General features: G+C 34.9%; 2 protein-coding genes across 3 annotated transcripts; both read right to left on the bottom strand.

Annotated features, from left to right (window-relative positions):
* Positions 1-1,202: 1,202 nt before the first annotated feature.
* LOC130810029 (origin of replication complex subunit 2) lies at positions 1,203-6,198 on the bottom strand. 2 transcript variants are annotated; one of them, XM_057675946.1, is made up of 7 exons: positions 5,566-6,198; positions 4,698-4,831; positions 4,491-4,597; positions 3,343-3,475; positions 2,546-2,837; positions 1,687-1,914; positions 1,203-1,601 (listed from the first exon to the last, which is right to left on the bottom strand). In XM_057675946.1, the coding sequence occupies exons 2-7, from the start codon at positions 4,824-4,826 to the stop codon at positions 1,402-1,404; spliced, it is 1,089 nt and encodes a 362-aa protein (XP_057531929.1). In that variant the 5' UTR covers positions 4,827-4,831; positions 5,566-6,198; the 3' UTR covers positions 1,203-1,401. The 2 variants fall into 2 exon arrangements, with proteins under 2 accessions (XP_057531929.1, XP_057531930.1); XM_057675947.1 differs by lacking the exon at positions 5,566-6,198 and adding an exon at positions 3,680-3,832 and having other exon boundaries at positions 4,698-4,715.
* Positions 6,199-6,354: 156 nt separating this feature from the next.
* On the bottom strand, positions 6,355-14,400 carry LOC130810030 (uncharacterized). The gene is made up of 7 exons (XM_057675948.1): positions 13,864-14,400; positions 13,601-13,689; positions 13,075-13,213; positions 8,473-8,571; positions 8,213-8,335; positions 7,824-8,086; positions 6,355-6,883 (listed from the first exon to the last, which is right to left on the bottom strand). The coding sequence occupies exons 1-7, from the start codon at positions 14,027-14,029 to the stop codon at positions 6,773-6,775; spliced, it is 990 nt and encodes a 329-aa protein (XP_057531931.1). The 5' UTR covers positions 14,030-14,400; the 3' UTR covers positions 6,355-6,772.
* Positions 14,401-15,354: the final 954 nt, after the last annotated feature.

Genomic DNA, 15,354 nt, shown 5'->3' with positions numbered 1-15,354 from the left:
TCAGCATACGCATTTTTGTAACTTATGTTCAAAAATTTTCTTTACGGGCCAACATTCTGTCCCATACAACAAAGCAGGTCTGATCGCCACCCGATAAAATTTCCCCTTTAACTTACCTGGAAACTTTCTATCACATAGCACCCCGGTGGCTGCTTGCCACCTGAGCCAACTCGCATGTATTCGATGATTGACATCTCCGTCAATCTTCTCATTGCTCTAAGTGATCGATCCCAAATACCTGTACTTTGTCATACTCGTAACAATATCTTCACCAATGGACACCTCTGGCTCGCCAGTCGGCGATGTTCCACTAAATTCGCAATGCAAATATTCGGTCATCGTAAGACTAATACACAACCCTTTACCTTCTAGAACTCTCCTCCACTCATCCAATTTAACTAAATTCCTCTTTAATTTTTGCGACCAACACGATATCGTCAGCGAATAGCATGTAATTAATCTTGATATTAATAATATTTTTCCTAAATTCCTTCTCTTTTAATGCTACTATTACACCATTTGTTCTAAAATTTCCTCTTTTCAACACTACATCACACCATTTTCCGTCGTACATCTTAACATTATTCATTTTCTACTCGGACTTATCTCCCAATTAAACTTTGTCTTACTCATTTGCCGATCTCCTAACAAAAAAATGAGATTTAGATCTGACCTAGACCCAATAAGTCTCAAAAAAAAAAGAGACCCATACCCTTAAAAAAAGGCGGATTTTAGGCGCGTCCAATAAATTCCTGAACCCATAACCAACCCTACTCCAAACCTCTGAAAGAAGGGAACAAACTGATCAAAAAGGCAAGGCAATACAACCAGAACGGCAAAACAAATACCCAAATACAGGCACGATGTCTCACGTTTCGACCCAAAATGACTAAAGCGTAAAACCTTAATTGAACTTAACTGAAGACATATCAATTACAAGGGGCACCAGCAGATCCCTACAACAGCAACATACTTATGAAAAATCGAGTTTTCAGACCAGGAAATCTTTCAAAGTTAATGCATTAGTGTTTGTCACCAGCAACATCAAGATGCAAGTTTTTTGTGCCCACTGTGATATGTTTATTCTTAACTCTTAAACCATATCTGAATTTCCGAGTTCAGATCCAAACTAAGTTAGTGCAAAGCAAGTGAGAATCCCACAGAAATATAGAATGACAGAAAACATAGGCACAAGGTCGAAATGGCAAACAAGAAAGTGACAGAGTGCTTGCATGATAATCGACAGTAGCTTAAGTATAAGTTGTGCTCTCAAAACAAAAACGGATGCAATAGAGCAGCAGTAGAGCTCCTCATATCTCATTTCAGATTAATTTCCACTTTTAAGTTTCACAGTTGAAAGCTGATGTTACAACAAGTAATATCCAAATATATGGCAGGAATCTATTGACTGATTTCGGTCAAAAGTTTCTCAATAGCTTCATTCGTGAGGGGGATATACAAGCAATCCTGGCCATCGGAATGTTTTCGTGTCTTGACTAACTCGTGATCTTTAAATTCCGTTAGATGGGAGTTCAGAGTCACCTGACTACTCACAAGGAAGCGCTCTCGACAAATGGTGTATAAATTGTTGACTACCATCCCTGAAAGAAGAATTTTCATGTTTCAGAGAAGGAAAATATATGCTTATGAACCGAATAAATTAAGAGAACAATAGAGGTTACTTGCCTTCATCATCAGGATGAGCCATTTGATACTCAGCAAGAACTTTGAAGACACTCTGGGCATTTGGAGTCAAACTTTGTAGAACTATAGCAGCTGTTTTTGCATTTTGACCACTACCACTGTGTGCAAGAATCAAAGGATGGAACATTGTTTCGGCCTTGTAAGGTGCAAACGTTGGGACGTGGTGGTAGCACCAGTTAAATTGTGTGTGGACCATCTTTTTATCCCATACTGTCACCATTAGAAAAACAAAAAGATGCCAAGTCTTTGCTCATCCCAAGTAATAATGATCACAAAATTAGTACATCAAGGAACAAAATACACTAATTACTATGCTTCCCCTATCCAAGTTAGCATGATAATAATAAGGCAGAAAGTTGCATCCATTTATTAAAATTTATGGTTCATAAAAGGTTTTGCAGCAACTCCTGCACTGAAAAGTGTAAAAGCAAGCAATTTCCTCAATCCAACAGACGGCACAGAAAACAGCACATGTGCAAGTTACAAGAGCAAATGTGAATATTTGACATGTTTTTTCAAACAATGGTGGAGCAAAAGGTAATAAACTTGAAAAGGCAAAAGCCTTAAATAGCAAAGAAAAATGTTAAACTTTGGGGAGTAAGAAAATTGCTTCTCATCTCCCAATCTATTAGCAATGGTGTGATTGTGCATTCAACAGGTAACCTTGTGATACAAGCGAAGACCAAAGTTTCTACAACCAGGAGGGAAAAAGAACAACTTTCAAAAAATAACAAAAATAATTAAAGCAGATGTAACCAAAAAATAACAAACAATCAATAGTGTTGATAGTTTAAATATTGCTGAATTCTCAGGACTCAGAGAAGAAAGGATAGAACCTTACATAAAGATGTGTTCACATGATCAACTGAAGCCACAATTCTAATATGAGAACAAGAAGCCATTTGAGCCAGAAATTGTTGGGTCTCTGGATCCCGTAAACCAGTTCCATCAATATTATGAATTAGAACACACACAAAAGAATCATGTTCCTCTGATGGTGATCCATCTAGAAAAGCAAACATGTCTTCTGTGGATTTAGAATTGAATGGTTGGTCGACCTTAGACAAGCTTCCAGTTGTTTTCCTTTTGATTTCGATTTGATCCCAGAAAAGTTCAGCCACAGCAATAAGAACCTGTACAGATCCATTGCAAACAGCTCATGCTCACATCTGTAAGGCCATGAAGGGGTCCAAAATGCACATACATATATTATTGTCAAGGGAACATTTAAAAGAACACCAAAATGGAAGAAACTTTTCGTTAAGAGGAACTTTATGCTATGACTTGATATTTGGGGATAATGGTTTACGAAGGGGTAATTAGGTAATTACAATATTAGGAGTAACTTGGGGAATAAGTTAGTTTTAAGTGGTAGCTTTCTTATAAATAAGAGGAATTAGAGGTTCATTAGTATCAAGAATATTGTTAAGAAAATTGTGAGTGAGTTTATACTCATTTCAGGAGACCTCAAGCTTCTCAAATTGCTTGATCTATCTTTCGTTATTTTGTAATCTTCCTTTAATCATCAATTTTATAGTATAGTCTCTCTTTTTGTCCTTTTAATCTTTCACTTCCAATTTTACTGTTTTAGTGAATTAATCGGTTCATAGCACTTCATGATGGACCTAAGTATTTTACCTGTTTAATATTTACTGATGGAAGATAACCATTGACAACAAGCACCGAGTACTCTTTCAAAGCTGTTGAAGCAAAATCTTCAAGTAACATTTTCTTTGATCCAAATCCATACATCAGAAGGCCAAACCCGCACCTGAAATGGTAACGTGAAATCTAAAGCTATTATGAAGAAAATTCTAACAGTATCACAAAAAAAAAAAGGAAAACCTGCCTAAGATTATGTCCTTCTAGTTAAGTAAGACCAGTAGAAAGAACGTAAAGCTAAAACCTAGTCTTGCTAGATTGCTCTTTGGGTGGGGGGTTTTTCTTTTTCCTGAAAGATGCGGACAAATCATACCCGTTATCGCAAGGAGGGAGTAAAGAGAGATGCGTGCAGTCAAGAAACCCCCAATTGATACCTGCGCCCAGTAGGGGTCGAACCCCAAATCTTTTGCTCCACATGCAGATGCTCTATCCATTGAGCCACAAGTGCTTTTGGTACAAGTTAATGCTTCATATCACATACTTGAGATAATCAGATAATTACCATCACAATGAAGCCTACTTGATTATATTAAATTTAATCTAATTGGCTTCTAAACGACATCATCACACTTACATCCAATGCGTCATGCACCTGCTAGGGTTTGAGGGCCAATCAACTAGAGTGGTATTAAAAAAGTAATTTTTTTTGGGATGATTTGGTAACAATAGATTAAGTTTAGGAAAAATTTCTTGCGCTTAAGATTGATAGAACTACAAGTGATTTACAACTTCCTTTATTTTGGTATGCATTTTTTCTTTCCTTTGATTCGTAAAATTTATCCATTCACAGGAAATGCAAGTTGATATGTTAGCGGTGCAGCGCATGCTTGAAAGAGATAAATGCCTAGAGGCTAGAACAGTGTTGTTATTACTCTGTGACATCAAAGTTTTATGAACAGGTTTATCTTGAACACTGAAGAGTGATTTTTATTCATTATTTGAAAGAATGACATGCAGTTAAGTTAACATTTAGTCATTCTTAAGTAGCAAGACCTCAATTATCAAGTTACCATAAACCCATAAATCGTGAACTTCTAATCTTTAGGATCACATTCAATACATAAACAAGATCAACAAAAAAATATAGGTAATTTTTCAGAATATACATTTTTAAAAACAAATACCTCAGTTCAAATACCCATTCCTGATATGAACTTCTGTAGCTATTCATCAGAGCCTCAACTTCTTTCTCATGTTTTGGTTCGAGATCCTGAACTGCTGCCCTAAGTTCCTATAAATATGCATAAACCAGCAGCAGGCTTTATAATTATACACTCAGGAAAACATATTTGAATCAGACAACTGGTAATTTAAGAGAGTTTGGGAAATACCTCCTCGGAAACAAGATCAATATCAAAAAGCTTGCTACCTGATTTTTTCCCAGAAGTGCCAGATTCTTTTGCCAGGAAGTAATTCCTGGAGAATCCAAATTCTTCATCGTCTACATCATTGATGTCCATACCCACTTTAAGCAAAAAAAAAAAAGCCTCAGAAGTAAGATATCCCCCAAAATAGGTGTACAAAGTTTGTGTTTAAAGTTTTGAACTCTACATTTTACATTTTATAAACCCAATGCCATTACTGGCTCCCATCTAGCAGAGTATAAAGGGACAAATCTTCATACACTATGCTTATTATCAGATGATGCAAGGGCAGAGCAAAAATACCAATTAATTTTTAGACCCAATTTGTTATAAATTTTTTTCAAAATTTTGGGCTTTAGAAACAAGTGATTAAACTAAAGAATAAGTGTTATAAACTCACTCAAACATATACTCTTCAGTCTCACCCAATTTGCTACATTTATATCAACAAGCTCTCGCATCGAACCACAATATAGCAAATTGGGTGGGACAAATTAGTATAAGGCCCTTTAGATTGGATGGTCAATGCTCTTTGACTACTTGCACGTACCTAGAAACCAACAAATTTACAATCACGTACCAAATAAGTATCAAGCATTTTAACAAACAGGTGATGTTCACAAACCAAAAAAAAAAGTCTTTTCCGAACATTTTATGCTTTCCCAGGCTATCCTTCACATACATCAACGCAAAAGGATTTATCCGGATTGAGCGCAATACGATCAAAGGCATTTGGATGAATAAAGCCTTTGAGAACTTGAAAATTAATGGTTCATATCAATAAAGAAATATTATAAGTTTATAACATAAAGATTAAGATTAAGAGTGAAAATACCTTTAAAAATCAAAATTCTGATTTTTAGGGTTTTTGTTTTGTGAGACAGACAGCGACACAGAAGCCGGCACCGGACAGGCAACTCACTGCTGGTGGCAAGGTCTAGGACAGGCAGAGGAGACAGCCGGAGGCGGCAGACGGCAGTAGAAGGCGGCGGCAGGGCTGTGGTGGCTGCAGTTTTAGGTTAACTCAGTTGATGCAAAGAGAATTGGTAGTGACTCCCAGAAGAATGATTTTGAACGTTAACTAAGTTTCATTTCTTCCCGCGTAAATATAAGGACTTTGCTGGTAATCTCCAAGTAATTATTACAATTATATGTTGAACAAATATTAAAAAATGTTGGAACTATTTGAATGGCGTGGTCCTGTAGATGACATTAAACGGGAATTAAAATATATAGACGAGAATAAAAAAATGATGGATATTTTTATAAGAGAAAATTACAAAGTAAATTGAACAAACTAAAAAGAAAAATGTAACAATTTTTAGTGGATTAAAAAAGTAACCAATAACTTTTGTCTTTGTTAAAAAGTCATTGTTAATGAATGACCTCAACCTCAAAAATAAAAAAAAGTAAATGATAATAATCAAAGTAATTTCTTTAATTTACATTTTAGTTCATTTTGCAAATTTTTCAGATTAATAAATTATCATTAAATTACAAGTATTGCAAAATTTGACATAGTTTGGTTGTTTGACGCAAATAATTTCTTGAAATCCAATGGCGTATAGAAAAGCTTATTTCATTTTCGTAAATCTAAAACGCTAAAATACATGTCTCATCGAAATTAGAAAATACAAGAATGCATTTCTTTGCTAAAATGTGCTAAAAATTAACCGTTAAATCATGAAATAATATTCTTACAAATGTATTCAAAATGAAGAAAGGAATCAAAATGCAAAAACTCCCCATTAGATCGTGAAAAAAATATTTCTTGCAAATCATTCACAATGAACAATATGAAGTTAAATTGAACACCCCGCCCCTCTTGGATGGCTGCCATGCCTTAAATTCAGCAAACCAGCACCGTAAACCATTAAGCTACGTCCTACGTGTTGACAAAAGGCAACTTGCAAACTATTGAACAAACAGCCCGGATACTCTTGTTCATTCCAAGTTTCTCGTTCAAACCAATGATGGAAGCTAAATTTTCAGCAGATCAGCATTGGATGCTCTATATTCTGATTAAAATGCAGCCTCCGATCTTAGACTGTCACGACTCCAGAAACCCACGGGACAACCAAAGGTGCACCCGGGTGAGAGGCTCGATATGATTCGGAATACTTGTCCTTGAAATTTAACTTGGGCTGTTGTGACTGCAAAACAATTGAAGTCGTGTAAAGAAACAAAAATAGGGTAGCTTTAAGATGGTTGAAATAATAGAACCAGCCTTAAGCATGCTCCTTATATATATATATCTAAAATGGATTCTTAAGACCTGAGCGCTTTTCGCAACTTCATGGCGAAACCATGAATAATGTGAGACGCCTTTTAAAAAAGATTTCCATCCCCAAATAATAATAAACCCGCTAAGTGCGAACCAAGTAGTCATTTTGATCCATTCCACCTTTAAAAAAAATGAGTCGGAAAAAAAATTCCCTTGCAATGTGTATTCCAGTCTCGATTTCCTGACTAAAATTTCTCTCCACATCACAATCGACATCAACCCTTTTCTCTCATACTACCAATACAAACTCGTACTATTTTATTCTACATGTGCCCAACCCACTATTTTTCACCTATCTCCCTGCAAAGTGCTGGGTAGTAGTTTTGTTTGAACATTGTTGTGAGAAACGGTCTCTCCGAGAGACGCGTTAGATATATGGGATAAATAGCACAATTTGAAGAGGTCGTCTTGTAAGTATAAGCAAATGGACAGTAAAGCAAGTAATTTTGAAACTATGAGAAAACGAATCATTCAAAGCCCAGTTTTATCGACATCAACACCAATGCCATTAAATGGCTTCGACCTAGGTGGTGAAGGGCTAGATGTACACAACCTTTCTCTTATAATAACAAAGAGATTGTTTCCAATTGACCTTTAATGGCAACCATCTCGGTAAATTCACATAAATAAGAAGTGCACATGTCATGATGATTTTAAGTTTTAACGATTTGGAAGTGCACATGATGTGTGCACTTCCTGTACATCAATGAACCAAATATCATGTCAGGTTGGAAAGTTGCCATTTGAAAGTTTGAAGCGTCTTGTTTAAGCATAGCCATTAATAAGTTAACGATGCAAAAAACACTTACATATTTAAGCCAACACTCTTGATGCTTATGTTCATAAATGTCTGGAGAATAACATCCTGTTTCCGATGGGCAATAAACCCATATATTGCATCTCATATCACCAGGCTTGGCGCGTCTTGCCTGATCCAAGCAAGCTTGGCAACAATCCGCTGCACTCTCTTTGTGATGAGTTAGACCCCATCTAACTGCAGCCCCACCATAATCTGTATGAAGCTCGGCGTGACACTCGTGAGGAACTGGCCTTCCTGGTAAAGGGTCTTCTTCTGGATACATAATAAAAGGACTCAGTGATAACGGCACCAAAATGACACAAAAATAAGCATCAAATATACAAGAAAATAAAAGAAAAGCTAGAATCAGTTCAAGGGTGTGTCAGATTGATCACTTACCAAGTGCATCTAGGCCTAAAGGCTTATCATCATGCTCCTTGTGGATGATTACAGATGGTATCCAAAGCCCAATGATTTCCATAAGCAAAGACCATTTTGATTCCATTACTTCAATGAGCAATGCTACAATGAACATAATTAAAAAAGAAGTATAATCAAAGTAATTGCAAAAACAACGAAAAAATGTAAAAGTCAACGAAGTATTAGCAACTGTGAATAACACGAGGATCAGAATGCATGCTCAGAAAACGGGATCCTACCAGCATCATCAAGTGAAATTTCCAAGGTTAAGTTCTTATCCCCAAGCATAAGACGTTTTGCTTCATGCAGTTTTGTTTTTCGCCAGCTTTCAACTGCTTCTGTAGTCAGAAAAAACGAGAAAGGCATATTAGAGATATTAGCATCATAAATGCAACAAGGATTGCCAATTTTCCATCCTAAAATTCATAAAAGCTGGATCAAGAGGGAAAGTATCCTACAAATAATAATGCACACCAAAAAAATTAAACAGAAAGCAAGGACAAGTTGAGGAAATCTGACTGCATATTCATTTGATCTTATTAATCACATTTGATGATCAAAAGCTGTACAGACCATAAAAAACAATAGAAATGAACTCAACAATCCTCAATGATGAAGCAAGCTTTATAAGACTTACGCATTCAAAGGGTATAAAACAGAAAATCAATTTTTTCTGGTTTCAGACATCGGGAAAGAACCTTTCTTATGTTTACTAGGACCAATGAATTGCACCGAAAGACAGCTTTCTTTAAGAAACCAATGTAGCATGAGCCGTGAAAAAATGAGAGTTCTCATGAAAGACTCCAAAGCACAATAAAGAAAGCTCAGATAGATAACCATGGCAATATGATGGTAATAGGTTTCAAGAAACAGCCTATCAACTAGGATCATTGACTTTTCGAGACATCTTCAGAGAAAATTCAATCAAAATTAACACTACCCAGTATCACTAAAGATACTCCTGCTACTTAATAAAGAGGGTATGTGAATGTGATGTATAAAATTACATTGCTACCATGGCTAAAATGCTATTTCCATTACTACACCCTTGAATTTTGATCCCAAAAGGCAATGAGCATATGCTATATCACAATCAATAAGGGTCGCCGTGATTTTAGTCCACTATGTATCCCTTTAGCTGCACCGACCTTGGACAAGAAAAAATTTTATCTGTGATGCACTAAAAAAAAAACGTAAAGCTTAGTAGCTTACATCCCTTTAATTGGTGGTTGTCAGTTTGAGAGCGAGGAGTGAGGGGAAGCAAGAGAAATCTCGAGTGTGTAGAAGGAATTTTGGTGCTATCATCAATTCAAATATTGCTACTATACTAATATGTAGGCTATTGTTGGGATTAAGATTTTAGCATTATTATTGTATTAATATGTAAGCAATAATTTCGAAACTTTTATATTTTGGGAACCAAGACCTAGATAAATTCAGTATTACTTTACAAATAAACTAATAATAATTTTCCCTTTCCTAATAGTAAAAATAAAGAATCATAAACATTCAATGCAAATGTCAAAGTGTAACAACCATAGAAACAAATTTTGGGGGTGGGCACAATTGCATTAACAAGCGCAAAAATAACAAAATTGTAGAGTGGTAATATAATTCAATAGTTCTTTGGATATTTAAATTCACGATGCGTTCAAAATGACCAAAATAAAGCCCAAAAAAATACTATAATTTGTTTTTGATTAGCAATTCGCAAGGAGATTAGTGAATCATGAGATACGAACAAAAGTTACAACATGCTTCACATCCATTGCCTTATGAATTTACAGCTTGATATCAAAGAAGATGAAATTAAAAAAAAAGTAGTGGGTCCAGACGGTAAACCCATTTAGGCTTGGAAATGTGGCGTAAACTTGTCAACGAACATATTCAACAAGATTTGAAGGATAGTCTAAGCATTAGTGAAAAAACACACTAATATCCATCTACAAGAAAAAAAAGAGATGTGCAAGATTGCTCAACTATCAATAAAGATTTTTAATGAGCCACAACATGAAGTTGTAGGAAAGATTGATTGAAAATCTCTTAAGAAGATGTATTAGCATTTAAAAGAAGCAATTTGGATTCATTTTGAGAAGACCTACCATGAAAACAAATCATATGATAGAGCAATTAATGTAGTATTACGGTGTAAGGATAAAAGATATACACATGGTTTTCATTGACTTCATATGATTAAATAACGAGAGAAGACAAGATACCGAGAGACTTTGGTGGTTATTACAAACAAGTATTCCTCATAAATATAACGAGATAGTTAAAGATATGAACTAGAAAATAAAAAAAAAAAATTAGTTATTTAAGAGGAGCAACAATGATATCAAGGTTTTGAATCCTATTCTAATTTGCAGCCATCTTAGACAAGATAACACACTTGATTCAGGATGAAGTGTCGTGGTTTATGTTGTTTGTCGATGATATAATATTGTATTAGCGAATGAAACTCAAGAAAGCGTCACCGCTATGAGGCTAAAGATGGAATCAAAGAACTATAGACAAAGTCGAAGTATCAAGAGGGATAAGGTACTATAACCGTGTGAATGTTTTGGGACATGGTACTACAATTGAATGTTTCAAGTATCAAAAGTCAATCTTGTAATGTGGTTCGTTGAAATGGAGAGGTGCAAGTAAGATTTTATGTGATCAAGGGGTTCTTCTAAGGTTAATGGCAACAATAAACTAGTGTTATCATATGGGTCCGAAATTTAAGCCTCTAAAAAGCTCAAAATAGAAAGATAGGCGCAATGTAAATGTGTATGCTACGATGAATGAGCATATGAAATATGATGGCTGATATGGTAAAACAACATACATCACAACATGATAGGGGTAGCTTAGATGCAGATACTGTGATGAATAAATTATTGGTCTTTAGGGGTAGCTTAATTGCAGATGCTATGTTGATATTGTTGTTACCAATACAATCTATGATCTTGAGAAAACAATTTTAGATTTTAATTGAATATGACAATACGAGTTTCAAGGCATTAGATCGGTCTTAAAATTATGGATTTTAATGTTTGAAAAGGTAAAACAACCTTTCTTTGAAAAAGCGTGCCCGAGGCGCACCTAGACACGAAGTGCACCAAGGAAACCTCCAAAACGCCTCCTTGACTCTAGGCGCAGTGTGGAACAAGAGGCACAGCAGAAGCGCGCCTTTTTCTCGGGTCACGTCTCTTGTTTTTCTTTTTTTAAATAAAAGTAACTTTAAGGATTAATATTTTTAAAGGCAATCATCATACAAACCCTAATTGCTGCTGCTCGACTGCTCCAACTCCAAGCATCCTCTCTTGCTGTTCACCAGATCACCAATTGTCCGCTGTCTGCCGTATCCTGTCGTTGACCGCCGACTGCTAGGTAACTTCTATTTTCTTCTCCTTTCTTCTCTTTTCTTTACCTTTCTTCTGTTTTCTTTTGTTTCTTCTCCTTTCTTATGTTTTCTTCTCCTTTGCTGCTGTATTTTTTAAATCTTTTCTCTGCTTTGCTTTCTACCATTGCTGATTTTTCTGTGGCTTTGTTAATTTTTCTATCTACCTGTGCAGCTGTTTGTGGCTTTGCTAAACAAAACATTTCAAGCATTAAGAACCATTGTTTGCTTTCTTTACCTTTATCTTTGTTTAGTTTTTATTTCTTTTGTTAACTCAACACTATGTTATCAACTTATCGGTTATCGTATGACTTAATGTGCTAAATTAGTGAATATCTTACTTATATGTTATTATAATACGAATTTCATCTTGTTTGAAGTATTAAATATGTTTTAAAATTGATTTTGAAGCTTTTTAGCAAAAATGTGAGCCTCGCATACAAAAAGCCCGAGCATTCGCCTTGCGCCTCAAAAAAATGACCTTTTGTGCCTCGGTGCGCCTAGTGTCTCTTAAAACTATGAAAACAACAAACATCACAGCATTTTGAATCACATGTAACACAACATTTCAAGCAAGGCAAGTCCAAAATGAACAGGCAACCATTAAAATGTCATGGTGTCACTTTAATTCCATGGTTGCAACTCCGAAAACTTGCAACTGAGGGAGTACTTATAATTCAGAAATCACTAAAGCATACAGAAATGTTGTTATTCCTCAAAGGCTCAAATAATAAACGTTATTGTATATCACCTTAATAGTATACATGAAGTGAAAATAAGCATTAACGTATGCAATATTACTCAGTTACAATTGCTAAATAAAAAGTTAAAAACTACGAATATCAGCATTAAGCCATTAATGTATGCAAATTTTATTCAGTTCAGAAATATGGGTCTAAAAAACCCAATGCCACAGGATCAAATCCTAATTCACTATATACATACATGAACTACTACTAAACAATGCTTAACGAGTGAAGCACAAAACAATAAAGAAGAAAAAATAAGCCTTAGACGCTCAGAGTCGAAGAAATAGCTTGTTGAAGGCAAAAAGACATGCAGTTATGCACAAGCTCCCCAATACATGTGTTTGTCTTATGAAGTGATGAGTGATGACTGTTGGTCAATCAAAATTTTTGAACTCATCTAAAAGATATTGAGAAAAAAAGAAAGGGCCAAAAATCTGTCGGGATGGCAACGCATAAAATAACGTAAGTAAAGACTCCAATCTATTGTCAAGCACATAAGTGCAAGCTCTCTCTAGTGCTAGTTGGTCCAACACATTACAAAACGGAACATGCAACAAATCGTACCAACACTTTCTTCACATAGTCACAATTTTCAAGCAATTATGCATTCAATTCTCAGCAAAGACATTTCCTACATAGAATACACAATGAAACACCAACGGTTAAGAAGAGAATGATGCAGACAAACAAAGATAATCTACACCAACCTTGTTGCTCAGTCGCATTTGTATTTGCAGGTAATGTTTTGAGCCGTTGCAAGATTTCAACTCTAATTATTTGCTTCAAATGTAAGGGTAAATTCACAGTCCTCTTCTTTTCAGCTAATTCTGCTGTAAAATTTTCTACCTTCATACACCAAATTTTTTAAAAGATAAGGCATTAGTCCCACACCAATATCCCAGTTTACTTTATGGAATTATCAGATGACAATTAACAGTGAAAGGTTTATATAAAAGTGAAACTTTTCAACTAGAATCAAGCATCAATTAGAAGCCTAATAATAAAGACCATAAATTGACAAAAATTGAGCAAAATCAAACACTACCAATGAAACATAATTCGCTAGTTAGTTCATTTTGAATTCGCTGTTCGCTCAAAATGGTTCAAAAATAGCCTAAAAACGACTATAATTCACTTTTTCGATTCGCAATCGAATCATTTGCCCCTGAACACTACTATTTCTCAATCACCAAATCAACCAAATTAAAAATGGAAAGTTGGGAATCATCTTACCACTTTGACTAGCTGTTTAGGTTCTGATGCTTTCCTACTTCGAATCGATTCCTCCATTTTTCTTAACTGATCTGGGGTGTATTTAACATCTGATTACAAACAACCCATCAATCAACATCCACTAAGCTTAAAAATACAGAATCAAATCAACATAAAACCCACAAAAATCAAGTATGAACAAGAATAAGATTAAGATTAAGATTACAAGAAAGCAAAACAACCCAGAAACAGTAAGCTAAATTAACGAAATTTAATGGACTTACTGTCTTGTGAAGAGTTGTTATTGGAGTAGACATATACAGAAGTGTAAAGACAACGAAGAACAAAGAGAGCAATAACAATATTGATTGAGCAAACAATAAGAGTTGTCTTTTTATAAGAACAACCCCATTTAGCTCTTGCTTGAGTCCCCCATTCTATCCTCGCCATTTCCCACTTTCGAAGCTTTTCTCAACACCAGATCATCCCATCATCTTTATTTTGCTACTGAAAAGTGCACTTTTTCCGGCGTTTTCTGTCTTTTCTTTGTTTTATTGAGTGTTGTATAGTCAAAATTCTTAGAGATTTCAGGGAACAAACTTCTGGGTATTACAGATCGATGATAGAATAGCCTAAAATTGGTAAAGAATCAAACACTCAGGTGGATTGACGAAACACAATAGGGTACAAAAAACAATTGAATAAAGTGGGTATTTTATTATGGTAAGAGGAATAGGATTAGAAAGAGTCGGAAATCCAGGGCACAACATAAGAGTAATACTTCCATTTAGCATTATTTTCATCTTTTTATCAATTTTTTCTTTTTTACTGTTCGTTCTCTTCTCGACCCACCCTTCCTTCTAAATTGTACTCCCTTCGTTCTTTTTTATCTTTTACTCTGGATTTTTCACACATATTAAGGAAGATAGAATTTTTGGGTTGTAGTAGATATTATTTTAATTAAATAGTAGTGTGAAGTAATTATTGTATTGGAAGTATAAGGTTGTAGTGAGTATTATTTTAATTAAATAGCAGTGTGAAGTAATGATTGTATTGAAAGTATGAGAGAGAAAATAATTATAAATAAAAGAAAGGGGTACATTAAAAGAAAAGGGGGGTTTTAAAGGGTAAAAGTGGGATAAAAACTTTTGAAAAATAGAAAGTATTCTAAAATGGAAGAACTTTTGAAACTACCCATTATAATAATGTGGAAGATCAAAAAAGAACGGAGGGATTAACAAACATCCTTTAAACATATATATACAACTTTTAGCAAATATTCAATTATTTAAAAATTCGATTATGTACAACATTTAAGATTTGTATAATTTCAGTTTTTACCACTTTATATTATATATATTCCAAATTGTACCTCGATCTGAAATAAATCGTTCAGTGATCCAAAATATATTCGATCAAACCTTAGATTTTGAAAATTGGTAAATTTCATTCCCCACCCTGTTATGCGACTTGAATCGTTCCACGATCTTGGTAATAGTGGAGATTTTATCATTAGAAAATTTAGCATTTGCTTCTGCTCGCATTTACCGACAAATGGCCTCATATTATATAAACAAACCCTAATTTCTCATCCAAGACAAAAATCACTGTGCATTTGGAGTTGTGTGAGTTAAGTACTCTCTTTGTGTATTTACAACTTGATCGTTAGAGACTCAGAGGTGATCCCTATAGGCAAACCTTTGGGCCATTGTTATTTGTTTAGTCACGTAAAGGTGGACTTATCTGATGAAAGTCTAGATAGCAAAGACAAACTC

This window comes from Amaranthus tricolor, chromosome 4, assembly GCF_026212465.1.
Source record: "Amaranthus tricolor cultivar Red isolate AtriRed21 chromosome 4, ASM2621246v1, whole genome shotgun sequence".
Classification (NCBI taxonomy): Eukaryota; Viridiplantae; Streptophyta; class Magnoliopsida; order Caryophyllales; family Amaranthaceae; genus Amaranthus; species Amaranthus tricolor.
This window is presented reverse-complemented; position numbering and strand designations above follow the sequence as displayed.

What these genes read in the sequence shown, in the direction of transcription:
- LOC130810030 (XM_057675948.1), bottom strand. Translation starts at nt 14,029, where the DNA reads ATGGCGAGGATAGAATGGGGGACTCAAGCAAGAGCTAAATGGGGTTGT. An exon ending in CTAAACAGCTAGTCAAAGTG is followed by an intron (nt 13,214 to 13,600) that starts GTAAGATGATTC and finishes TGGTGTATGAAG; the next exon opens with GTAGAAAATTTTACAGCAGA. An exon ending in AATTTCACTTGATGATGCTG is followed by an intron (nt 8,336 to 8,472) that starts GTAGGATCCCGT and finishes TGTTCATTGTAG; the next exon opens with CATTGCTCATTGAAGTAATG.
- LOC130810029 (XM_057675946.1), bottom strand. Translation starts at nt 4,826, where the DNA reads ATGGACATCAATGATGTAGACGATGAAGAATTTGGATTCTCCAGGAAT. An exon ending in GAATGGGTATTTGAACTGAG is followed by an intron (nt 3,476 to 4,490) that starts GTATTTGTTTTT and finishes TTACCATTTCAG; the next exon opens with GTGCGGGTTTGGCCTTCTGA. An exon ending in GGCTCATCCTGATGATGAAG is followed by an intron (nt 1,602 to 1,686) that starts GCAAGTAACCTC and finishes TTCTTCTTTCAG; the next exon opens with GGATGGTAGTCAACAATTTA.